Raw genomic sequence first — 26,455 nt, 5'->3', positions numbered from 1 at the left:
CAGCTGTAAACAATTTCCGATCAATCTGACTTCGTGGAAGGTAAACACATTTTAGAATAAAATTGTCGATATAGGTGTATTGGCCATAGCCCCCATATAGAAAAGTACTAGCCTCATATTCAGTATATTGATCAGATCGCTTTTGTTTTGGTGCAGTCCCCATATGCCGTTATATCCCTAACGGTATTTTGGACACTTTTTACAACAGAATTGGCTGTAATTTTGGGTTCTCATTGTATAGCAAGTCTCCGTACAAAAAATTATTAATATTGACCCAAGTTTCAGGGTAGCTCCCATATAACGGTACCTCCCAATATTCGGTATTTTGGACAAATTTTCCAATCGAACTGGCTGTTATTTGATATTGTGGGTTCCCATATAACTGTGACCCCAGTATCCTATATTTTGGATACGTTTTCAACCGAATTGGCTTCAATTTTGTTTTTGATTTCTCATTGTGTAGCACAGTTCCGTACTAAAATTGTTTAATATTAACCCTCGTTTGAGGATAACCCCCAAAATATGATGCCCCCCAATATGGGGATTTTTGACACGTTTTTCATTAGTTGTAATTTGGTATTTTGGGTATCCCGTTGGGTATCTAACGGTATCACCACATACCCTAACTAAAAATATTAATATTGATCCAAGTTTGTATTTTAAGCATTTTGAACACGTTTTCCAACCAAATTGGCCGTAATAAATTTCACTGCCAAAAAATATCAACATTGATCTCTGTTTTAATTTAGCCCTATAGCCCAGGGGCTATCGCTACCCCCTAATAGTTATTTTCAGAATTTCAATCACCTCTTTTTCGGTATATTCAAGATCCTGTCCTGACTAATTTCTTATTAAAAATAAGGCATTTCTCCATTTCTGGCATATGTTATACACTGAGTTGGATCTATTCATGGGCTGTCAAAAGAAGTCCATATTTCTTTGTATGGGAGCTTATACAAAGATCCTCCGTCATATTCGTTATATTCAAATTTTCCAATTTTAGTGTCAATTGTTTGGTATTTCGTTTTCTAGTAACAGCAATTTATCATGGCGTATATCCTGTATAAAAGTCTCTATCGATTTTTATACCCTTCACCACACTGTTGTACAGGGTATTATGTCTTTGTGCATATGTTTGTAACAGGCAAAAGGAATCGAGATAGACACAAGGTTCCTTTTGAGAATATGCATAGAATCACTTTTTAAGTCGATTTATACATGTCCGCCTGTCCGTCCATGTATTTTTGTTAACAAAGTACAGGTCGCATTTATAATCCGATTTGGCTGAAATTTGGCACAGCTCATTTATTTGGCCCAAGGACGAACCCTATTGAAATTGGGAAAAATCGGTTCAGATTTAGATATAGCTCCCATATATAGTTTCGTCCGATTTAAGGTAAATGTGGCTCCAAAGTCCCTCTATATCTTTCGATTTGATTGAAATTTGGCATAGAGTACTGAATTAGGTCCAGAATGATGTGTGCCAAGTTTCGAGAAAATCGGTTCAGATTTAGATATAGCTCCCATATATAGTTTCGTCCGATTTAAGGTAAATGGTGCACCAAAGTCCCTGAAAATCTTTCAATTTGCATGAAATTTGGCACAGCATACAGAATTAATTCTAGAACGATGTGTGTTAAATTTCGTGAAAATCGGTTCAAATTTAGATATAGCTTCCATATATATTTTCACCCCATTTTAGGTAAATAGTGAACCAAAGTCCCTATATATCCTTCGATTTGCACGTAATTTGGCATATCATTCTGAATTAAGCCTAGAACGAAGTGTGTTAAACTTCCTGAAAATCGGTTGAGATTTTGATATAACTCCCATATATATTTTCGTCCGATATTAGGTAAATAGTGCACCAAAGTCTCTATATATCCTTCAATTTGCACGAAATTTGGATTTATAAGTAAATGAAGAGTTCAAAATGTGACCGAATACCAAAAAAAAAAAAAAAACAAAAAAAAAAAATACTGAATAATGTGTAACCTAACAAGTGACAAATTTCGATGAAATCGGTTAGATTTCGATATTTTGCTTTAAAAGCTGACCAATATTTAGTATAGGTTGCGGAATGAAATGTTTAATTTAATGTTAATGGTCCTTCAAAAATGTGACGTCTGTTAGGATTCCATCTGTTAAATATACCCAAAGTGGTGAAGGGTATCATATAGTCGGCCCCGTCCGACCTTACTACTTTTCTTACTGGTTTATTTTAATCGAATTGGCTGCGATTTAATTTCCTCCAAAATACAGCATTTTTCAATTAAATTGACTGAAATTATATGGCTTGTGTAATCAATGTGTCGAAATTTTTTATACCCTCCACCATAGTATGGAGAGAATATTAAGTTTGTTTTTCCGTTTGTAACTAATCGAAATAATAATTTCCGAATATATATATATATATATATATATGTGTATATATATACTTGATTAGGGCAAAATTCTATGATAGTGTAAAATAATATGACAAAACATGTCCGTCCGTCTGTATTTTGAGGTTCTTGAGCTCGTTTTTCATAAAGTTCTTATTGGGTACCAAAATTTCTCCACTAAAAATTATTAATATAGGTCCAGTTTTTCTGTTAGCCCCCATATAACGGTACCTTAAATTTTCAGTATTTTGAGGGTTTTGAATACGTTTTACTGAAGTTTCTATAATTCAGTACTTTGAGTTTTTTATCTTCACTAAAAATTAGAAATGTAGGTCAATTTTGTCGGTTACCCCCTATATAAGGGTACCTCCAAATTTTCGGTATTTTGGGGTTCCTGAACGTGTTTTCCAACCGAATACGATGTAATTCGGTATTTTGGGAGATGACTATTGACTCATGTTTCAGTATAGCCCCCGTATATCGGAACCCCCAATATTCGGTATTTTGGACAGCGATTTGGGTTATCATTGAATAACACATATCCGTACCAAAAATGATTAACATTGACCCAAGTTTCAGGTTACTCCCCATATAACGGTACCCCCGAAATGCGGTATTTTTGGGACTTTGGAAACGTTTTCAAACGAATTTGGTGTTATTTGGTATTTTGGGTTCTCAGTGTATAACTCATCTCCGTACCAAAAATTATACAAATTGATACAAGTTTTAGGGTATCCCCCATATAATGGTACCCCCCAATACTCAATATTTTTGACACGTTTCCCAATCAAACTGGCTGCAATTTGGCATTTTTGGTTCTGATCGTATAGCAAATCTCCGTACCAAAAATTATTAGTAGTGACTCAAGTTTCAGAATAGCCCCCTTATAACTGTAACCCCAGTAGCCTATATTTTAGACACGTTTTTCAACCGAATTGGATTTAATTTTGTTTTTTGGGTTCTCATTGTGTAGCACATTTCCGTACTTAAATCGTTTAATATTGACCCACGTTTAAGGATAGCCCCCATAATATGGTGCCCCTCAATATGGGATTTGTAATTTGGTATTTTGGGTTTTTTAACGGTATCACCTCATACCCGAACTAAACATTCTTAATATTGACCCAAGTCGGTATTTTAAGCATTTTGAACACGTTTCCAACCAAATTGGATGTAATAAATTTCACTGCCAAAAAATATCTATATTGATCTCTGTTTTAATTTAGCCCCATAGCCCAGGGGGCTACCGTTACCCCCTAATATATATTTTCAGAATTTCAACCGTATTTTTCTCACCTCTTTTTCGGTATATTCAAGATCCTGCCATGACTAATTTCTTATTAAAAATTACCAATGATAAGGCATTTCCCCATTTCTGGCATATGTTTTACACTGAGTTGGATCTATTCATGGGCTGTCAAAAGAAGTCCATATTTCTTTGTATGGGAGCTTATACAAAGATCCTCCGTCATATTCGTTATATTCAGGGTCTTATCCAAATTTTCCAATTTTAGTGTCAATTGTTTGGTATTTCGTTTTCTAGTAACAGCAATTTATCATGGCGTATATCCTGTATAAAAGTCTCTATCGATTTTTAAATATGAACATCATGATTATTAAAATTTTGAACTTAACAGCATTTTTACCTGTTCATTGCTAACGGTCCCTCTTCATTATGAATGAAAACACCCGATCTTAACTTTTTTAATAAATAAATGAATAATTTATTGGAAGAAAAAATATAGGGGCTCAAAATAGGAGAACAACTTTTAAATACCTTAACTTTAACATGCAGGATATACAAATAAAAAATATACATATTATACAAAATAATTAAAAAAAATATACAAATATTTTACATGCGTATAACATAATTTGTTTTCACTTGTGACAAATAAAACATTGCATTTAACAATAATAAATTAAATTTATATTCATCTAGGGTACCAGCCTGGCTCTCGCATCATTGTCATAATCTCCCACTGTTCGGGTGATATCATTGTCGGGCTCTTCAACCATGATATTTGGTACAAGGGCGAGGGGTTGTCTACTCTTTTCCATGGTGCAAATTTCCTGAGGCTGTAAAAGTGAAATTTGTTAATAAAGGTTCCTGTTGTTGTTTTTTTGATATTATGATTTTGGAAATGGTGTATAATAAAGGAAGCCAGTTGGCTGTCGAAAAAGGTAGATGGTATTTATGATTTCCAAAAACACGTTTGACCTATAACACTACCACTAAAAAGCCTACTTAAATATTGATAAGCAATAAAAAAAATTCACAATAAAACCAATTATTGAAAATGTTCCCCATATCTGGTAGCCATTCCACCTCCCATGCTGAAGTTACCCCACCTACCTTGGCCGTTTCCAAGAGAATTTCCGTATTATTGTTGGACGATGATCCGCGTAGAAATTTCTGAATTTGCGACGCAAAGTACATCCGGTCATTGTCCTCATCGAACGATGCTGTTGTCGTTCCCGTCGAACTTCCCGTTCCGCTGCTGATGAGCCCACTGTCCAAGGTCGAGGTCTTGGCACTTCGCTGATGTGGCAACAGTGACGACAAAGGATTCTGGAATTGCAGGTTACGAATAAAATCACGTTGACCCTGCTGTTTGCGACGATAATACAAATACCCCAAACCACAAACTGTTAATGCAGCTGCCAGCAGCATAAGCACAACAAAGAGTACAACATGTGAGGAACTCTCATCTTCATCCATTGCGGAGGAACGATTTCTTAGCAGAGCACTTGAAGAAATTTCATTACTCGATTCGCAATATTTACTCTCACTGACTATGGAATCACCGCACATACATTCATAGCTGAATTCCGTTTGGACACACATGCCACGACATTTGGCCATGCTGCAAGGATTTCTATTCATCGGTTGCCTGGAGATGCCATCCACCAAAATATCCTCGGCATTGAGAATATTCAAGTTGAATGCCTTGCACGATTTCGATCCATACACATAACAGCGTACCGCCTCACGGGCACCCATATTTACAATGAACACCTGATTTTCATACCATGTCAAGCCGGATGGATGCATAACCACATTTCCCTTTTGTATTAGGGTTATGGGGGTACGGCTAGAACCCGATCCATAGTTAATAGCCTGTAGAGTTTTACTTAATGATTCGGTGAAGTAGAGAATTTTCTTGTAGGGATCACAGGCCAGTGTGGTAACAAAGGTCATCTCTTTATTGAGCAGATAATCACGTTTACCACCGCCATCTAAACTTGTGCTGGCAATGCGTGATCGATGACTGCCAAAGGCTTGTCCCTGCATTATGACAAAGAACATTCTCCGATTGTAGGCATCTACGGTGAGGGTTTTTATTGTTTCCCTGGGCTGAACTTTAATTACGGCACCGCACATTTTCGCCGCGAACGAACAAACTTCTATTTGATATTGTGCCGTGCGACTGATGACATAAACATTGCCTGCATATGAAAGGATGAAAGGGTTATAAATTCGAGTGTATAGCTTAGAAAACGAAGACTATAGATGTAAAATCTCTTCTATAGATGGAATATTTCTTCTACAGATAGATAGAAGACCTCTTCTACATATAGAAGACCTCTTCTACATATAGAATACCTCTTCTACATATAGAAGACCTCTTCTACATATAGAAGACCTCTTCTACAGATAGAAGACCTCTTCTACAGATAGAAGACCTCTTCTACATATAGAAGACATTTTCTACATATAGAATACCTCTTTTACAGATAGAAGACCTCTTCTGAAGATAAAAGTCCTATTCTATAGATAGAAGAAATTTTAGAACTTCAAATATATCTACAACACATCTATTTCAATTCTACTTTGAGAATTTGTGATTACTCACCCGTTATCCAATCGACAGCAACTTTACTTGGCATCTGAACTTCCAAGGCCGCCTTGATCGCACCACTATCAATATCCACCATATATAGGACATTTTCACCCTCAGTGGTGAAATATCCATTGCGTGTACGTATATTTATATCAAATCCCGTAACTTTCGAATCATTCGCTTTCCAGGCTACCTTTAAAACAATTGGCTGTTCCGTCATGCTGCGTACCTCATCAAAGGTGGTGAATAGTAATGACCTCTCACTTTCAATCGATTTACATGAAGTCTTATCAGGACGCATCATAAAATCAGGAAAACATGAACAACGATACGAACCCATAGTGTTTTCACACAGCTGGGCGCATGGATCCAAATCTTCACATTCATTGATATCGACACAGGTGCGATGATCAGCATCAAGTTTATAGCCACTGAAACAGGAACAAACCGCACCCGATGGTGTGGGTCGGCATTTATTTTGACAAACCGGATGACCAGCTTGAGGATCACAGGCCGTTTTGCACAGTGGGCCTTCATCGGCACCCGTATCACAATCTTCAAAACCATTACAGACCCTGGACTCATCAACACATTGGCCATCTTTACAATCGAACATTTTCGGACCACAAGCCATTTCATGGGTATGTTTGGCATTGGTGGTGTGATTCCACGCCCCACGATGCTCACAATTCTCCTCGTCGGAACCATCGGCACAATCTTTCTCATGATCACAACGGAATTCGTTGCGAATGCATTCTTTCGAAGTTTTACAATGGAATTCGTAAATACTGCAAATATTACCACAATCAACTTCGTCTTCTCCGCGTGGACATTCGGCAGAACCATTGCATTTGGCTGACATATCAAGGCAAATATTGGGATCACTAGGACACTCAAACATGGGAACGCGATCATCACCGCAAGACATTTTACGTTTTTTACCCGCCGACATATCACAATTCATTTCGTCCGAAGTATCGCCACAATCATTGTTGCCATCACAGACCAGACGACGATCGATACACTGGCCCAAAAGGCATTTGTGCATGTTCGGGGGACATTCTCGAATGCCTGCAAGAAAATAAGAATAATTTCAATAGCTGAAAATATTAAAAGACAAGAAAAGCGATGTGAATTTGGGTCAGGTCGAAATTTTATGGCTACATCGATTGGAAAATCCGACTGAAACTGTTGCAAAAGGTACGACAAAATTCATGTCTCTTATACCCTTGAAATCTGTCCAATTGTATTGCCTTTTAAATGCCCAATCGAGAGGCAACATTTTTAGAAGTGGTCGCGACATTGTCATTCAAATACGTAGGCGATTTTTAGCCTCTTCTCCACTTACCACATTTGTCATGTTCGTCGGAACCATCTTTACAATCAATTTTTCCATCGCATTCCCAACTTTTCGCCAAACAAGTGCCGGAATTGCATTGGAACATATCGGGGCCACAAATGCGCCTTGGACTGGTAACATCTTTGCCACGGGCCAGTCGGCAATCTGCCTCATCTGAATTATCGCCACAATCGTTGAAGCCGTCACACATGACACTGAAGTCAACGCAGTTGCCATTGTCGCAGACATGTTGGTGGCGGTGACAGAATTTGGATTTATCTAAAAAAAATCAAATATTAATTTCCAAATCTAAAACAAAAATCCAAAACCCTGACAATCTTACCAAATTTCTCACAATGCTCCTCATCGGAACCATCCGAACATTGTTTTTTGCCATCACAACGCTGATCACCTTCCACACACTGCTCTCCATTGTGGCATCTAAACTCTCCTATGGAACAAATAACTTGCGGTTTATGCCCCTTGCCATTTTCACAATTCTCTTCGTCCGAACCATCGGGACAATCTTTGCGGCCATTACATTTTCTCGACATTGTCAAACATTCACCCGATTTACAACGGAATTCACAATCCAAAGCTTCAATGCACGTCCGATTGGTGGCATCACGAAATACCAAACCGGCAGGACAAAGACAACCCGAGGCAAATTTCCCCAATGTCACACAGATGTGGGAACAACCACCATTCCAATGTTGACATGGATGATCGACAACAATTGGCGATGAACTTGCCAAAATGGGTATTCTCACGGGCAGGGAAACGGTACTATACAATTCTCGATTAACTTCGATATCGAATCGTTTCAATGGACCCATATTACTCTTATGTGTCCAATGGATAATATTTGAATTTAATTCTGTCCAGAAAAGATCTTCATCAACGATGGCTATCGAATAGGGACGTTTAAGCCGACCACGAAAAGTGTAGGCCCTTAAATTACGATAATCCGAAAATGAAATGCGTCCGAAATCACTGTCGGACCAATAGAGGGTTTTTGTCTCAAAATCTGTTGCAAATCGTATATCATCATCACCCAATTCATCTTCGAAGGCATGGGTGTGTTCGCCTTGACCGCTAAGAGATTTTTGATCGATATGAACATGCCGCCGGGATCTTAACGCAATAAACATGATGCTATTGAAGATAGAATATAATGAAGATCGAATTATTTTGGCATGTATGTAGATCCAATTTTTGTTTCAGATGTACTTACCCATCATCTGGTATTACCGCCAGACCAATGGGTACCTCTATGCCCGAGAAAAATGATACAATGGCTCGTTGTTTGGTTTGCAGAGAGAAAACTTCAACAACATGTCTCTCCGAATCACTCCAGTATAAGCAATAAGACAGGTGATCTGTAATATTAGAAACCAGTAAGGAAAGTAGTAAAGTCGGACTGGGCCTTCACCACTTTGGGTATATTCTACATATGTATCCTAACAGACGTGCCTTTTCGAACGAACATTGTCATGAAATTGAATGAATAGGTCGTAATTATATATGGAAGCTATGCTATATCTAAATCTGAACCGATTTCAAGGAAACTTGTCAGAGATTAATTTATATGCATGTCTGTAGGTTGTGTCAAAAGGCCTAGCTATGTGTCTTTAGTGCAGCATTTACCTAAAATCAGGCGAATGTATATGTAAAGCTGAACCGTAATTCTAGACTCAGTTCAGTGCGCTATAGCAAATTTCCTTCAAATTGAAGTAAATATAGTGGCTTTGGTACACTATTTACATATGGGAGCTATATCTAAATCTGAACCAATTTTCACGAAACTTAGCACACATCATTCTACACTTAATTCAGTGCGCTATACCAAAATTCGTGCAAATCGAAAGATATATAGGGATTTTGATGCCCCATTTACCTGAAATCGGACGAAAATATATATGGGAGCTATATCGAAATCTGACCCGATTTTCTCGAAACTTGACACACGTCATTCTAGACTCAATTCAGTACACTATGCAAAATTTCGTGCAAATCGAAAGACATATAGGGACTTTGGTGCACCTTTTACATAAAATGAGACGAAAATATATATTGGAGTTATACTTATATCTGAACCGATTTTCACGAAACTTAGCACACATCATTCTGGACCTAATTCAGCACCCTATGCCAAAAATCGTGCAAATCGAATGGTATATAGGGTCTTTGGTGCATCATTTACATAAAATCAGACGACAATATATATTGGAGCTATACCTATATCTGAACCGATTTTCACGAAACACATCATTCTGGACCTAATCCAGCACTCTATGCCAAAAATCGTGCAAATCGAATGGAATTTAGGGACTTTGGTGCACCATTTACATAAAATCGGACGAAATTATATATAGGATCTATATCTATATCTGATCCGATTTTCACGAAACTTAACATACGTCACTCTAGACTTACTTCAGTACTCTGTGCCATATTTCGTGCAAATCGATAGATAGATATATAGGGACTTTGGTGCACCATTTACATTAAATCGGAAGAAAATATATATGGGAGCTATATCTAAATCGGAACCGATTTTCTCGAAACTTGACACACGTCAATCTAGACTCAATTCAGTACACTATGCAAAATTTCGTGCAAATCGAAAGATATATAGAAACTTTGGCGCACCATTTACATTAAATCGGACGAAACTATATATGTGGGAGGTATATGTAAATCGGAACCGATTACAACAAAACTTGACATATATCAATCTAGACCTAATTCAGTACCCTGTGCAAAATTTTGTCTCAATCGGACCAATATTGACAGTATGGTGTTCCATTGACATAAAATTGGACGAAACTATATATTTGAGCTATATCTAAATCTGAACCGATTTGGTCCAATATTAATAGGGTTCCTCCTTGGGCCAAATAAGTGACATATGCCAAATTTCATCCATATTGGATCATAAATGCGATCTGCACGTTGTTCACAAAAATACATGAACAGATCGACTCAGAATGTGATTCTATGCATATTCTCAAAAGGAACCATGGGTCTATCTCGATTGCTTTCGCCTGTTACAAACATATGCACAAGGACATAATACCCTGTACCACAGTGTCGTGAAGCGTATAATAACTTACCAAATGCCAAACCGGTAATATTTCCCAAATTCGCTCGCACCAATTTCGATAAATATTGACCCTGTATATTAAATTCACCGATTACGTGCTGATAATTATCGGCAATGAAGACCGTATTATTTATATGATTATAGGCCATTTCATGTATAAAAAAATCCAAATGATGTGTAGCCGATACCGTGTGCCGACCAAATGTTGTGTGCTCCATTTCGACGAGATTATTACGAACACCTAAAAATAGCCTCTGTTTCTTATGGGTCTTAATGCAACGCATACGATCCGGTCCCAATTGCATGCCGTCGGGACAAGCACAACTGTAGCTATTCTTTTCCGCCAGCAGGCATAAATGAGAGCATCGAGCCTGTTCACAGGCATGGGCGATTTTCTTCTGCTTCGACGAATGATAAATGTGAACGGCATAAATGGTACGATCTTTGGTAATAATTGAATGTTCTTTGCCGGTGAATTTATTACATGAGTGTATGGACTTGGTACCCCAGTCGGACCAATAAAGTTTATCTTCAAATATGGCCAAACCATAGGGGTGTTTTAAGATGTCTTCTAACACGGTGCGACGATCTTGACCATCTGAGCGTACACTTTCAATGGTCGCCAGCTTGGCATCCACCCAATACACTCGGTCATTGTACATGTCCAAGGCGACACCATTGGGCCAATGGATTTTATCGGTTACTAGGCGTATGGAATTTCTGCCATCCATGGAGGCACGAGCGATCATTGGTATTACACCCCAATCGGACCAAAAGATTTGGGAGCGTTGTGGCCACAAGGCTACGCCACGCGGTTGATGAACATCATCGGTGACCAGGACAGTGCAGTAGCGGCCATCATTTGAGCAGACAGCAATGTGATGCATAACATTATCCGAGAAATAAATGTTGCCTGGAATTCCAAATAATTTAAGTCATCCCCTTATAAAAAAGTGACCTCCTCTACTTACCAGTTAACCAGTCTACTGCCAAATCTTCGGGAGCATCTAAACCGGATGTCAGTAGCACCTCCTGCTGACTACCATCCGAATTTGCCTTGACAATACTTTCACCTTCATTTTGTATATTGGTCCAGTAGATATGCTCACCATTGTATGACACACCAATCACTTTAGTCAGATTCTTAGCCACTGTATAGACACGTCGCGAACGCAAATTAACACCCATCACGGTCACTTGTGTCGTATACAATAGTAAAGCCTCTTCACCGATAGCTTCGCAGGTTCGATTGTCCTCCTTTAGAGCATAACCTTCATCACATTGGCAACGATAACTACCCAAGGTGTTGACACACATTTGACTACAAACACCAAATTGTTCGACACACTCATCCACATCTACACAAATATCCTGCGCCAGAGAATGTTTAAAACCTTTGGGACATACGCATGTGGCTCCCGTTTGTGGCATCATTTTACACGTAGCTGCCGGTGGACATTTTTTGGTCGCACAATTGTTGGCTGTTTGATTGCAACGGAATGATTCATCGGTACGATCGGGACAATCTATGTCACCATTACAGGCCTTTTCCAGGGGTATGCAGGTGATATTATTGCTGCACAAAAACTTATCCATTTCGGGAGTGCAATTTTCGGCTGAAAACGAGATTAAAAAATATGAACGACTTGACAAGGGACTGCAGGATATTAGAGGGACCTATATATGAGGTCCAATAAAAAAAAAACTTTATATAAAATGTTCGGGAAAAATTTTTTTATTCAGAAGGAATCCAAAGTGTCAAATTGAGACAAACACGTTAAATCTTGAAAAATATCGAATGTTTCATGAATCCGCAATGCCACAACTTACCACAATTTTTCTCATCACTGCCGTCGCCACAATCATCAATGCCATCACAGATCCATTTCTTTCGTTCCAGGCAGCGTTTATTTGCACAAAAGAAACCCGTACAACTTGCCTGAGCACGAATACAACCATCCACTTCATCCGAATCATCAACACAATCCGCCTTACCATCACACATAAAATTATACGGAATACATAATTTATCCGATTTACAAGTGTATTCGAATTGTGTACAATTTCGATGTAGGGTTAACCAACCACCGATACCAAAATCGGATGCACCGCTACGTTCATTATGTGCACAATGTTGTTCATCTTCACCGCCGGGACAATTTTCAACATCATTGCAGAGAAGATCGGACGACAGGCAGGGGCCGTTCGGCAGCTTGCATTGGAACCAATTGGGTTTACGGCACATTTTATAATCTGTAAAAATTGGAAGAATGTGGAGAAAATAAATTGGAAAATTTATATTCATGATTAATTAATGCATTTTGTAAGGTGGTAGATGGTAGATCGTGGTGGAACGGCTGTTTAGATAATGAATTTATTTCTGAGTAAATTGAGAACCCCTCTTCTAACAATAATAAAGTACTGCAACGGTAAATATGGCTAAAATTTTGCGATCGAATTGATCCAATAATTGTTGGGTTTTAGTATTTAGAGACCTTCTCACAAAATTGTCTGTAATGCGATATACAGTACCCTCAATTTTTGGTATTTTTTTTAGAATTTTTCAGATTTGAGAAAAAAGGTCCGAACAGAAATGATCTATAAAATCTTCATTTAAAACATATTGTAGATATATTTTTTTGCATTCGCATAACTATGGCATATTCCCAAGTGGGGTTTGAAATTCCATTGGGAAATTCCTTTGGCGGAGGGTATAAAATGTTCGATCCAGCCCTAAAATGCGGTTAAATTTATTGTAACATCTTATGTGGGGCTATTAAAGGTACCGTCAATTTTTTTACCCTCCACCAAAAGGTGGAGTGTATATATTGTCATTTCATTTGCAACACCTCGAAATATTCAGTGGAGACCCCAACAAAGTTATATATTCTTGATCAGAATAACATTCAATGTCGATTTCCGTATGTTCGTCTGTTGAAATCACGATAGAGATGGCAATATTTAAGATAGAGCTCTGAAATTTTGCACAGGCATTGCTAGTACTCCTACGATGTTTGGTATTGCAAATGGTATATGGTATATCGGTCCACGTTTTGGCGTAGCACCCATATAGCGGTACCCAAATTATTCTGTACTTTTGTAATTTGGAATTTTGGGTTCTCCTGGAAGACACATATCCGTGCCAAAAATCTTTAATATTGACCCAAGTTTCAGGGTAGCCCCCATATAACGGTATACCTCAATCTTTGCTATTTTGGATAGGTTTTTGAACAGAATTGGCGGCAATTTGGTATTTTGAGCACAAGCTCTTACCAAATATTATTAACACTAGATTGCCGAAGGCGGCCATTTTGACTGTTTTTCAATTTCAAGTACAAAAACAATTGTGTATATTACGACACAGCTGTTTAAAATTTGGTGACTTTTTGTACCACATAGAACTACGTTTATTAATAATAGTTGCTGCTTCCCCCTCTTTCATTCCCCGTATTCACATGTGCTATATCTATATTGCCTAAAACTCTTTTAAAATATTAAATAATCAAACTAATTTTATTATTGTAAAGTAAATTTCTTATATGACCAGATCAGTACAACAACATCGACATATCCCGACTAGCTGAATCGATCTAGAGTTGTTTGTCCGTCCATCTATCTATTATAATTTGTAAACACGATACAGATCACATTTATGGACCAAGCATCACGAAATTTTGCATGTAGGACCCTTTCTGACCAATGAAACCCCAGTTTTGGTAGTAATTATATAAAGTTTGTAACTCATCAAAATAACTGTTTCCGACCCTATAAAGCATATAAATCCGTGATCAGCGTTAAACGATTTAAACATTTCCATGAGACTGCCCCCTTGTTTGTAGTTCCCCAAAATTGTGCATAGACATGTATTTTGTATGCAGGCAGATCAAGTCGAAGGTGGGCTGTATCGGCCCACGTTTTGGCATATAAGGGTACCCTCCAATTTTTGGTATTTTGGGGTTCTAGAACGCATTTTTCAACCGAATTCACTGTAATTTGGTGCATTGGGTTCTTATTGGATACCACATTTTTCCACTTAAAGTTATAAGTATAGGTCTACCTTTTCTTGTAGGCCCCATATAACGGGGTTGGGGGTTTGGGGGGTTTGATCGCATTTTTCCACTGAATTGACTGTAATTTAGTACTTTGAGTTGTTATTAGGTAGAAAATATTTCCACTAAAAATTATAAATATAGGTCAATTTTTTCGGGTATAAGGGTACACCCCAGTTTTTGGTATTTTGGGGTTCTTTGGCGCGTTTTTCAACCGAATGCGCTGTTTTGTAGTCGTAAGTGGTAACAAATCTCTATGTCAAAAATTATTAATATTCGCCCCCTTCTAGGGCTGGTCCCCATATAACCCCCTTTTTATATAATTCTAAATAGTTAACTGATTTGCTCCGTGTGTTGGGGTTGTCCCCATATAGGCGTATTCTTCCATGCCACATATAACTTCGGGCAAACTTGAATTTTTTAGGGTACCAAATTTCATCCAAATCGGATCCTAAATGCGACCCGTACTTTGTTCACAAGAATACATGACAGATAGACGGACATACATAAATCAACTCAGAAAGTGACTCTATGCGTATTCTCAAAAGGAACCATGGGTCTATCTTGCATCCTTTTACCCGTTACAAACATATACATAATACCCTGTACCGCAGTGTGGTGTGAAGTATATAGACATTTTACTTCATTTTCAATATTTCGAAGGGTCTTTTCGGAAGATTTTCAATATAGGACCCCGTTTTTAAGTGCTCCTATACACAGGTCCCGTTTACTTTTCGATATTGTTATAAATATTTTCATTGGACAAAGTTTATGTCAGGGTACCGGTGACATTTCCGAAGCACATATCTTGGTAGCCATACCTTCAAAAAATAAATACATTGTTGTAATTATGACTTCAAGTGGCCATAACCACATTGCTAGCCACATGAATTGACCTCCATATATATATATATATATATATATATAATAAAATTATATTGGTGTAATCAAGTACCAGCGATCGGGCCCTACTCTTAACTAAAAAAACATGTCATCCTAAAAACGATTTCCAACTTACCACAATCAATTTCATCTGAATTATCGGAACAATCAAAGCGGCCATCACACATTTTCGTTTTTAGAATGCAACGACCATCTTTGCAGGCAAATTGATCAACATCACATGGTCCTCTGGCATCAGCATTCGAAATCAATTGCAAAAGTACACACATGACAAATATACACAACGATCGATGACATACAAATTTGCTACCAACATTTCGGGCGGCAGGGAATTCATTAACATTGACAAATTTCTTGCGAACATTGTATAACGGACGTTGTACAATCCAAGCCCTGTGGATGAGACACATTTCGATTTTTTTGTTATCCAAAAGTTATTTTTTTAAGGTTATGTATCACAATTATTTATTCACTTACATTCGCTTAAATATATAATGTTTTTTACTTGAAATTTAATAAATTAACAAACAAGTTACTTGACAATAAATAATAATTTAACAAAAATGTGATTAATTCTTTATTTTACAAAATGTTGTATTACACCACAATTAAATTACAATAACAAATACACTTCTGTTTGCCAAACCGTATAGTGCGCGCAAAAATATTTTTTTGCATGCACTAATAGCCTGACTTCAACTGAACAATCAATTAAAAAAATAAATTTGCCAAATAAGACAACTCGACATGAACTCCGTCTGCTTGCTATCTTTGTCAATCGTGTGATGCGCCAATTCATGGAATTCTTCATATTCGAACGGAAAATATACAGTTACCTTTCGAATTTTTGTTGTTGTTATTAGTCTTTAATTTTGTTTTCTTTAGTTTTATTTTACTATATTTCTTTGTGTTTCTACAAATTGTTATATTCTTTTTTTATTTTACTTCAGTGATGGACATATTTATGAAAAAATTGAGTTATTACTAAGTTTTTTTAATTAAACTGAAACAAATATTTCAAAACTGTGTCTCTGCTTTAAAAGTCATAACAATATTAGTGGTATATGTAAGTAGAAACAATTAATTTCCCAAAAGTTGGGTTAATAGAGTTAATTTCATAGCGCCTAAAAGTATGCTAAGAAAATAATGGATAGTTATTGTAGTAAAGCCACAAACCTGAAACACATTATTATGTACTGTATTTTCAATTATGTACATACAGTCCCAATGTAAGTATAATAATTTTTAGAGTCGGTCTTATCACAACTCCTACCATGGCGAACTTTTGGGACCAGTGCAAATGGGTACTTCAAATTGAAAGGTGGCGTTTGTGCTCTTGAATTTGTATACCCTTCACCGCACTGTGGTAAAGGGTATTATGTCTTTGTGCATATGTTTGTAACAGGCAAAACGAAACGATATAGACCCATGGTTCCTTTTGAGAATATGCATAGAATAACTTTCTGAGTGGATTTAAATTGTAAACAAAGTACAGGTCGCATTTATGCCGAATTGGATGAAATTTGGCACAGCCCATTTGTTTGGCCCAAGAACGAACCCTATTGAAATTGGCAAAAATCGTTTCAGATTTACATATAGCTCCCATATATTGTTTCGTCCGATGTTAAGTAAATGGTGCACCAAAGACCCAAAGTTCGGCCGATTGGCACAAAATTTTGCACAACGTAGTGTAGTCTAACGTGTTCAGTTTTGTTGAAATCGGTTCAGATGTGGATATAGCTTTTACACAAATTTGGATATAGCTTTTATACTGGTATTTTCGATGGACTTCATGTTTATTGTTCTACAAATAATCAATTGATTTACATAATTTTGTCCCATTGTAAACATAGGACTTTATATATGTCCAAATTAAAAAAATAGTATATGTTGCAAAATGGGATGATAAAGAGCACATATTTTAGTTCATCTAATTTCTTGATAATGATTCCTCAAAAAAGCGACGTCTGAAGCATGCATCTGTTGAATATACCCAAAGTGGTGAAGGGTATAATATAGTCGGCCGCGTCCGACTTTACTACATTCCCTTCTGGTTTACTATTAGGAAGAAGTGTATACAATTACAGTTAATTGATCCATGTTTAAGTTTTAGGTTTGTATAAAAAATGAAATTAAATATGCAAAGACATTTGAAATGTTGATTGTGGCATTTGACGAATCTACTATGCCCAGTACACAATTGTGTTATAACCAGTTTAAATAAGACCGGGAAGATGACAATGACAATGACTATGGTTATCCTGGTAGTCCGAGCACGCCAACAACTGATGCAAAAATCGAATCAGTGAAAAAAATGAGGTTACGGATGATATTTTCATTAATCGGCCGTTTTAACTTTTAAGTATTGTCAACGATAACGATAGGTCATAACCTTTTCAAGGAAACGATTTTTTGGTCTCGGCGGTAATACTGCCCTTCGCTAATTTTTCACTCTTCACAAAACTCAAAGCACCTAAAAAAGGAAAGCACTCAAGGTCAAGTTCGAATATGGGCTATATCGGTTCACGTTTAGGCATAGCTCCCATATAGGGGTTTGGGGTTCTTGAGAGTGGTTTTTAACCAAATTCGCTGAAATTTGGTTCATTGTATTTTTATGGAATACCAAATTTCTACACTAAAAATTACAAATACAGATCAACATTTTCTGGTAGCCCATATAAGGGGACCGCCAAAACCCACAGGTTTTGAGTGCGTTTTTCAACCGAATTTGCTGTAATTTAGCATATTGCAATCTTATTGGGTTCCAAATATCTCCACTAAAAATTATAAAGATACCTATATAAGGGTAGCCCCATATTTTCGGTATTTTGTGGTTCCTGAGCTCGTTTTTCAACCGAATTCGCTGTAAATTGGTATTTTGTAGTCCCATATGGTAACAAATGCCCACCTCAAACAAATGTTAATATTCGCCCTCCTTTTTATATCCTCCCCCATAGTATGGAGGGAATATTAAGTTTGTTTTTCCGTTTGTAACTTATCGAAATAATTATATCCGACCCTATAAAGTATATACATTCTATGACAATTTAAACTTGTCCGTCTGTCTGTTGTAATCACTCTAGCCTCAAAACGAATTGAGATAGATGGCTAAAATGTTCAATAGAGTTGTCTTTTGTCTGCAGGCAGGTCAATTCGAAGAGGTCCACGTTAGGGCAAAGCCCCCATATTGGGTTTCTTGGCCGCGGATTTCAATCTATTTAGCTGAAATTTGGAACAATGGGTTCCTATTGGGTACAAAATTTCACTACAAACCAGTAAGGAAAGTTCAAAAGTCGGACGGGGCCGACTATACGATACCCTTCACCACTTTGGGTACATGCAAGACATGTTAATATCTACAATATCCTGTAGATATCACACACATAGAATCTTTGGAGGGCCAGATAGATATTTGAACCAATTGAAAAAAAAATCATACACATATCCTTCTGAAATCAATGAAAAATTGCATGCCAAACGGATAGACGTGGATTCTTAGGTGTACCATCTGGATCTAATGTAGTACTCTGTGCAAAATGTTGTCCCAATCGGAAAAATTTTTAGAATTTGGTGTATTATTCACAAAAAATCGAACGAAGCTATATATGGGAGCTATGTCCAAATTTGAACCGATTTTATTCAATTCAATTATTCAATTCAATACTCTGTGTAGAAATTTGCCCCAATCGGACAAATATTGTGAAATTGGTGCATCATTCAAATAAAATCGGACGAAACTATATATGGGAGCTATATCTAAATCTGAACTGATTTCAACAAAACTTCGCATACATTAGTCTGAACCTAATTCAGTACTCTATGCACAATTTTGTGCCAATCGAACGAAACTATATATGGGATCTATATCTAAATCTGAAACGATTTCAACAAAACTTCCCATACATTAGTCTGGACCTAAATCAGTACTCTGTGCAAAATTTTGTCCCAATCGGACAAATATTTTGGTGTATCATTCACCAAAAATCGGACGAAATTATATATGGGAGCTATATCTAAATCTGAACCGATTCCAACAAGCACACATAAGCATGGACCTGATTCAGTGCGCTCTGCAAAATTTTGTCCCATTTACAGAAAATCGGACGAAAACATATATGGGAGCTATATCTAAATCTGGACCGATTTTCAGGAAACTTAACACACATCATTTTAGAGCTAATTTATTGCGCTATGCCAAATTTCGTCCAAATCGGAAGATATATAGGGACTTTGGTACACCATATACATTAAATCGGACGAAAATATATATGGGAGCTATATCTATATCTGGACCGATTTTCAGGAAACTTAACACACATCATTCTAGACTTAATTCATTACACTATTCCAAATTTCGTGCAAATAGAAAGATATATAGGGACTTTGGTACAATATTTAAATTAAATCGGACGAAAATATATATGGGAGCTATATCTAAATCTGGACCTATTTACAGGAAACTTAACACACATCATTCTAGACCTAATTCAGTACGCTATGCCAAATTTATAAAAAATAAAGAAAGAAAATTCCCTTTTGCGTTTTGGTACATGATAGATTTTATTATATTGCCACATTGTTGTAATCTAACTTAAGGGGACCCCCCATTCTCGGTGTCAACATTTTTTTGATTTAATTCGAATCTACTCTAATTCTAGAATGTTCCTACAAAATTTCAAGTAAAAATCTCAGGAACTCTTGAAGATATAGCCGATTTATTGTGTCAGCATCAAGTGACGGCTAAAGGACTTCTCAAACTTTAAACGCGTTTTTCTCAAAACGAATGGCGGGCACGATAACTCAAAAACTAGTAATCCAATCGGTTTCAAATTTTGACACGTTTCTCTGGGAGTGTGTAGCTCTCGTACGAACTAGGATAAAGCCAATCGGTGAAGATCTTCCTTATTTTTTAACTTAGTTTGTGGTAAAAAATAGGCGATTTTCCATAAAAAAATTTTTCAAAGTTCCGCCATTTTGTTAATTGTTGTGCGAAGTCAATAATCCTAGTTCATACGAGAGCCAGACATGTCCTCTTTCTAACACTGTTGGATTTTTCGGATTCCGATGTTCCAGTGAGGAGTTATCATGCCCGCCATCGAAAATAAGGACTTTTCTTTGAACCCAAAAAACAACAACAAAACTACAACAAAAAATTTTGGTAAATTTTTGTTCTTCCTTTTTAAATCTTCAAATATATATGTGCCAAGTTACAAACCTTAACAAGCATTGGTATTCATTTACCAGCCCATTTAAAATCTTAAAAATAAAAAATCGAGAATGGGGGGGGGGGGTTCCCTTAACCTTGCAATTGAGAGTTCTCAGTAGGTGTTTGGAGATTAGTTCAATGTCTTCATCGTTCGCCTAAGATATAAATCATTGACAGTATATGGGAAGCATCATGGTATGGTCTAGATTGATAAATTGTCTAGGCTTGGTTGCCACAAAAAGCCATTCATATAAAAAAGTTAAAATGTGACACAAAGCCGTCGTCATGGTTCATGATTTTAATTGTTTCACATTACAATAAGTTAAGTTTAGGTCAAATTAGTTAGGAAGTTGGTAAACTTCTTTAATTTGGTATGTTAATCTCACTTAGAAACAACTGATGAACATAAAATATTTTCAACAATTAAGAAAAATAACAAAAATAATTAATGTCGGAATTTCCTCGTTGACATTGTACAACACAAGAAGTGTTTTTCTTGACAATTGCGGATGTAGGAAAAAGAAACAGATCTTCCTCTGTAAGATTTAACATTAGCAAATAATTTATTTAAATATTTTTAATTACAGCAGGTTATCTTTTGTGTGACAAATTCCCAAAGAATTGTGTGAGGTCACAATTATAACATGTTCAAATTCAAAATCTAATTACCCAAAATGATGTTCAGAATTTTATTTTGCCAGGTATGGGGCCATGTAGCTATTTTCATTTGTTTTGTTGCTTTGCTTTGTTAAACACTCTTAAAACAAGCTATTAGCTTAGGAACTTCTTTTAATAGTTTAAATAAATAAAATTATGTGTTTGAATTTAAAGAAATAAATGTTTCGGCATTATTCACTGACCATAGAAGCAAACATTCAAATTTTTCGTTTTCAAACTAAAACATAAACTTTTTAATTAGTGTCCCATCACCTTAAGCGTTTGTTATTATGCGATTTAAACACCGATTTAAATGAAAACAAAAGTTGTGAGAATTCTCAACAAAATGTCGTTACGCTTCAATGCCACTCAACGAATTGTGCTTTGACACAGGTTCGGGTTAATGAAGACAGTTATAAAATAAATATTGTGTTTTTATCTTGGTTGGAGATGAAATATATAATGTTCCTAGATCTGAATAAAGATATAGCTAAAGTTATATAGATGCCATCAGGACTTTTAAAACAAATTCACAATTTTTTAGACAATATTTAGAAGGGTATATCCATTTTTAAAACGACAATTTTAATAATCTTTCAGAAAGTCAAATTTTTTTAAAGAATATATTTCAGTGACATTTAAGAGCTTATCAGAAGGTTGGCATAATATATATCTATCAGAAACGTTACAAGAAATTTTAAAACAATTGTTTAAGGGTCTATCAGAAGCGGGGTGTTTTTAGTAAATTGTTAGGGGCCTAACAGAAACAAAAATAAAAAAAATGTTCGTTTTAGTGTCTGATAAAAGCGTCTATCTCAATTGAAAAGTGTTTAACTATATTTGTATGGAACTGGTATCCGAGATCTATCAACCTTTTAAGTTTGGCGAGAGACAGAGATGCATTTGCAGATGTATTAACAAAATTATAAAATGAAATCTTTAATACTTTAAATTGCATCTAAATAGTATTGGTCGCTTATATTCGGAAATCAAATTTACCAATATAGAAGAAGAAGAAGAAGTATGGGCTCATAAGAAGTGTGTATTTTGATGTTTTTAATAGTGTGATTTTTTTAAACTATCAGAATGGCAGATTAAAACCTATAAGGAAAGTAGTAAAGTCGGACGGGGCCGACTATATGATACCCTTCTCCACTATGGGTATATTAAACTATTAACATGGAATAGGATGAAAAAAAAAATATGTGATGTTTATCTAAATGTGAATCTACCTAGATCTATCTATAAACATGACATTCGTTTGTTACAATGGGACAAAAGTATGTAAATCGACTTCAAACAAATATCAATAGATCATCCGTTGGGCTATGTCTGTACTTCTAGAAAACGCAACTACGAAATTCTATGCTCAATTTTGTACGTTGTGCAAAATATGATGTCAATCTGAATAACACATGAGGAGTTTGATGCCCAATTTACTTAACATCGGGCGAAAACATATTGAAGCTATGAACCGATGAACCGAATTCAACGAAACTTGTCACAGATTATGTTATACTAATTTCAGTACGTTTTGTTCCTATCAGTCATATATTGATTCCTTGGTGTGTCAATTACTTAAAATTAATCTATAATATAAAGGGGCTATATCTAAATCTCAACCGATTTTCACGAAACTTGACACTTATCATTCTGGAATAAATTCAGTACGCTATGCCAAATTTCGTGCAAATCCAGAGATATATATGGACTTTGGTGCACCATTCACATGAAATCAGACGAAACTATATATGAGAGCTATATCTAAATCTCAACAGATTTTCACGAAACTTGGCAGACATCATTCTAGGCTCAATTCAGCACTTTTTGCCAAATTTCGTGCAAATCGAAAGAAATATGTGGACTTTAATGCACCATTTACATGAAATCGGACGAAAGTATATATGGGAGCTATATCTAAATCTGGACCGATTTTCTCGAAACTTGGCAGACATCGCTCTAGGCTCAATTCAGTACCTTATGCCAAATTTCGTGCAATTCTAAAGATATATAGGGACTTTGGTGCACCATTTACCTTAAATCGGACGAAACTATATATGGGAGCTATATCTAAATCTGGACCGATTTTCTCGAAACTTGGCAGACATCACTCTAGGCTCAATTCAGTACCTTATGCCAAATTTCGTGCAATTCTAAAGATATATAGGGTCTTTGGTGCACCATTTACTTTAAATCGGACGAAAATATATATGGCAGCTATATCTAAATCTGAACCGATTTTTCACAATTTCAATAGGGTTCGTCCTTGGGCCAAACAAATGAGCTGTGCCAAATTTCATCCAAATCGGATTATAAATGCGACCTGTACTTTGTTTACAATTTAACATCAACAGACGAACGGATAGACGGACAGACGGACGGACATGCATAAATTGACTCAGAAAATGATTCTATGTATATTCTCAAAAGGAACTATGGGTCTATCTCGTTTCCTTTTGCCTGTTACAAACATATGCACAAAGACATAATACCCTGTACCACAGTGTGGTGAAGGGTATACAAATGATTTCATGATCTAAATTTACAAATTATATCAGAAACGAGAATTTTAAACAAGTGAAAAAGTCGTTAGGTTCGACCGGTCAAACTTTGGATACCCTTCACCATAATTATACTGATAGTTACTTGAAATGAAAATATAGGGAACATACCAAAATTCGACTTTTAGACAACTCGACTTTTGCCTCTGAACAAAAAGTCGATTTTTAGATTTTTCGATTTTTGAAAAAAATAATGATTCTTTATATAAATTGTTGTCAAAAGAAACAATAAAGTTCTGGAATATGTAATTTTTGAGCAATTTGAATATACACTTTGAATATACACTTTGTGAATTGAAATACAATACAAAATTAGTCAAAAGTCGATCTATGTATCCCTAAGTATACCTATACCGATAAATGTACAGCGCGATTATGTAAACCATAATGTACACCAAATACAAATTTCAGTAAATTTTAATGAAGACTTTTCTAAAAATCGCAATACCCCAAAATGTGGATCGATTTTGACAACATGTGAATAAAATCTTTAAAATACTGCAATTTAGAGGGCAAAGTTGTATGATGTTGTCGCCAATGTACATAGGATTTTATTTCGGGGGTGGGGTGGAAGCTTATGATACAAAATGATCATTAGGAGGCTCTACCTAAAGCGGAACCAATATTTATTACATCGTGTAAAAATTACCGAACATTTGAAGTTAAGGTGCTATGGCTAACACATTTGCACCACACTACCTTTCTACACGCTAAATATTAAAAATGCCGAAAATCGATAGGTGTCATTATATGGGGGCGATATAGTTCATTCTCTAATCTGATATGGGGGCTACTCGAAAAAATTGACGAATATTTATAATTTTAAGTGAAGAGATTTGATACCCAATAAGAACTCAAAGTACTAAATTACAGCCAATCAGGTCGAATAATTCGCTCAAAGCCCATCATAATACTGTAAATTGGGGGATACCGTTATATGGAGGCTATCCGAAAAAGTGGATCAATATTTATGATTTTTAGTGGATAAATTTCGCATGCAATAAGAACCCAATGTATCAAATTTCAGTGGATTCGGTTGAAAGTCGCTCTCAATAACCCCAATATACTGATAATTGGGAGGTACTATTATATGGATCCTATGCCGTAACGTGGACCGATATAGCCCATCTTCGAACTTGATCTGTCTGCGCAAACAAAAAAAAAAAAAACAACTCTGGGCAAACTTTTGTCCATCTATCTCAATTCGTTTATGGCCTAGAGTGATTAGAACAGATAGGCAGATGTGTTTAAATCGTCATAGAATTTTACGCTGATCCAGAATATATATATATATATATATATATTATATATTGTGGGGGCGTATAAGAAGGACGGATTTCGGACAAAGGCAAACATATTACGAGGAGCAAAGTTTCTATGAAATTTAATATTCCATTTGCTTCATATAAGAGGTACATCTTGGCAAAATGTTGACCCTTTGTGGGGGAGGTACTAGAAGAATTGGACCGACAGGTCACATCTTCGACATTTTCGACGACCGGCCTACCTGTGCGAGGTGCATCTTTAACATAAAAAATCCCGGAATCTTTGAAACCAAAATTGCACATAATTTGCTGTTACAGTATCGGAACCATAAACACTATTTACAATTTTAGCAGCTTGGCTTGCATTTTCGCCTTTGTCAAAGAAAAACTGTAAAATATACCTATTTTTTCTTTGTTCGCTTCCATTTTAAACAACATATGCACAAAACAAAATATTTTTTTAATGCGAAATTTCACCCTTCCAATGAGCATAAATCTGAAATTGTTTAGTCGATACTTTACGAGATATCTATCAGTGCAGCCATCTGCCGAAAAAATAATGGATTTTTTTTCCATCCTAATAACCTAATATTAGGTTGGCGAAAAATAAAGTTTAGTTGAAATAATATTCCAAATTTATTTTCATTAATTTTCAGAAGGAGTGTATCGATATCCTCCACCTTCGAACTTAATTTAAGTTTGGAATAAATATTACGATGTGCAAAGTTTGTAAGAAATCGGGTTCTACCTTTGATAGATATCGGACGCACCAGGCGGCCAGACAGACGGATGGACACTTGTAAATCGATTCCAAACTATATGAAACAGATTTGGTCTAAACACATTTTTGCGATAGCAAAGTTTATACACCCTCATTATCCATTAAGCTGGGGCTATAAAAATCCACATTAAAATCTATTACAATCCGTTCAAAACTATATATATATATATGGAAAATTCGGCAAGGGCATTCGATGTGACGAAAAATGGGTTTTCTGAAAAATATAGAAATTTGAAAAGATTCAGCGAAGAATATAGGAAATATATAAATATAGAAAATTGAAAAGTTTCAGCGAAGAATTTTACTCACCAAAAACTGGAATTTATCCTCTGAAAATCGAAATGCTAAATCACTTCGAT

General features: G+C 36.1%; 1 protein-coding gene across 1 annotated transcript; it reads right to left on the bottom strand.

Annotated features, from left to right (window-relative positions):
* Positions 1-4,322: 4,322 nt before the first annotated feature.
* LOC133326710 (putative vitellogenin receptor) lies at positions 4,323-16,036 on the bottom strand. Its single transcript, XM_061535328.1, has 10 exons — positions 15,742-16,036; positions 12,505-12,927; positions 11,646-12,290; positions 10,685-11,587; positions 8,803-8,947; positions 7,912-8,723; positions 7,578-7,847; positions 6,242-7,300; positions 4,741-5,834; positions 4,323-4,463 (listed from the first exon to the last, which is right to left on the bottom strand). Exons 1-10 carry the CDS (start codon positions 16,034-16,036, stop codon positions 4,323-4,325), a joined length of 5,787 nt encoding a protein of 1,928 aa, XP_061391312.1.
* Between the last annotated feature and the right edge of the window lie 10,419 nt (positions 16,037-26,455).

The sequence above is a fragment of the Musca vetustissima genome, unplaced genomic scaffold (assembly GCF_032173495.1).
Source record: "Musca vetustissima isolate MV318-11 ecotype Yass unplaced genomic scaffold, APGP_CSIRO_Mvet_v1 utg24930, whole genome shotgun sequence".
NCBI classification, from domain to species: Eukaryota; Metazoa; Arthropoda; class Insecta; order Diptera; family Muscidae; genus Musca; species Musca vetustissima.
This window is presented reverse-complemented; position numbering and strand designations above follow the sequence as displayed.

What these genes read in the sequence shown, in the direction of transcription:
- LOC133326710 (XM_061535328.1), bottom strand. Translation starts at nt 16,036, where the DNA reads ATGTGTCTCATCCACAGGGCTTGGATTGTACAACGTCCGTTATACAAT. An exon ending in TATTACCGGTTTGGCATTTG is followed by an intron (nt 8,948 to 10,684) that starts GTAAGTTATTAT and finishes CTAATATTACAG; the next exon opens with ATCACCTGTCTTATTGCTTA. An exon ending in TGCTGTCGATTGGATAACGG is followed by an intron (nt 5,835 to 6,241) that starts GTGAGTAATCAC and finishes TTTCATATGCAG; the next exon opens with GCAATGTTTATGTCATCAGT.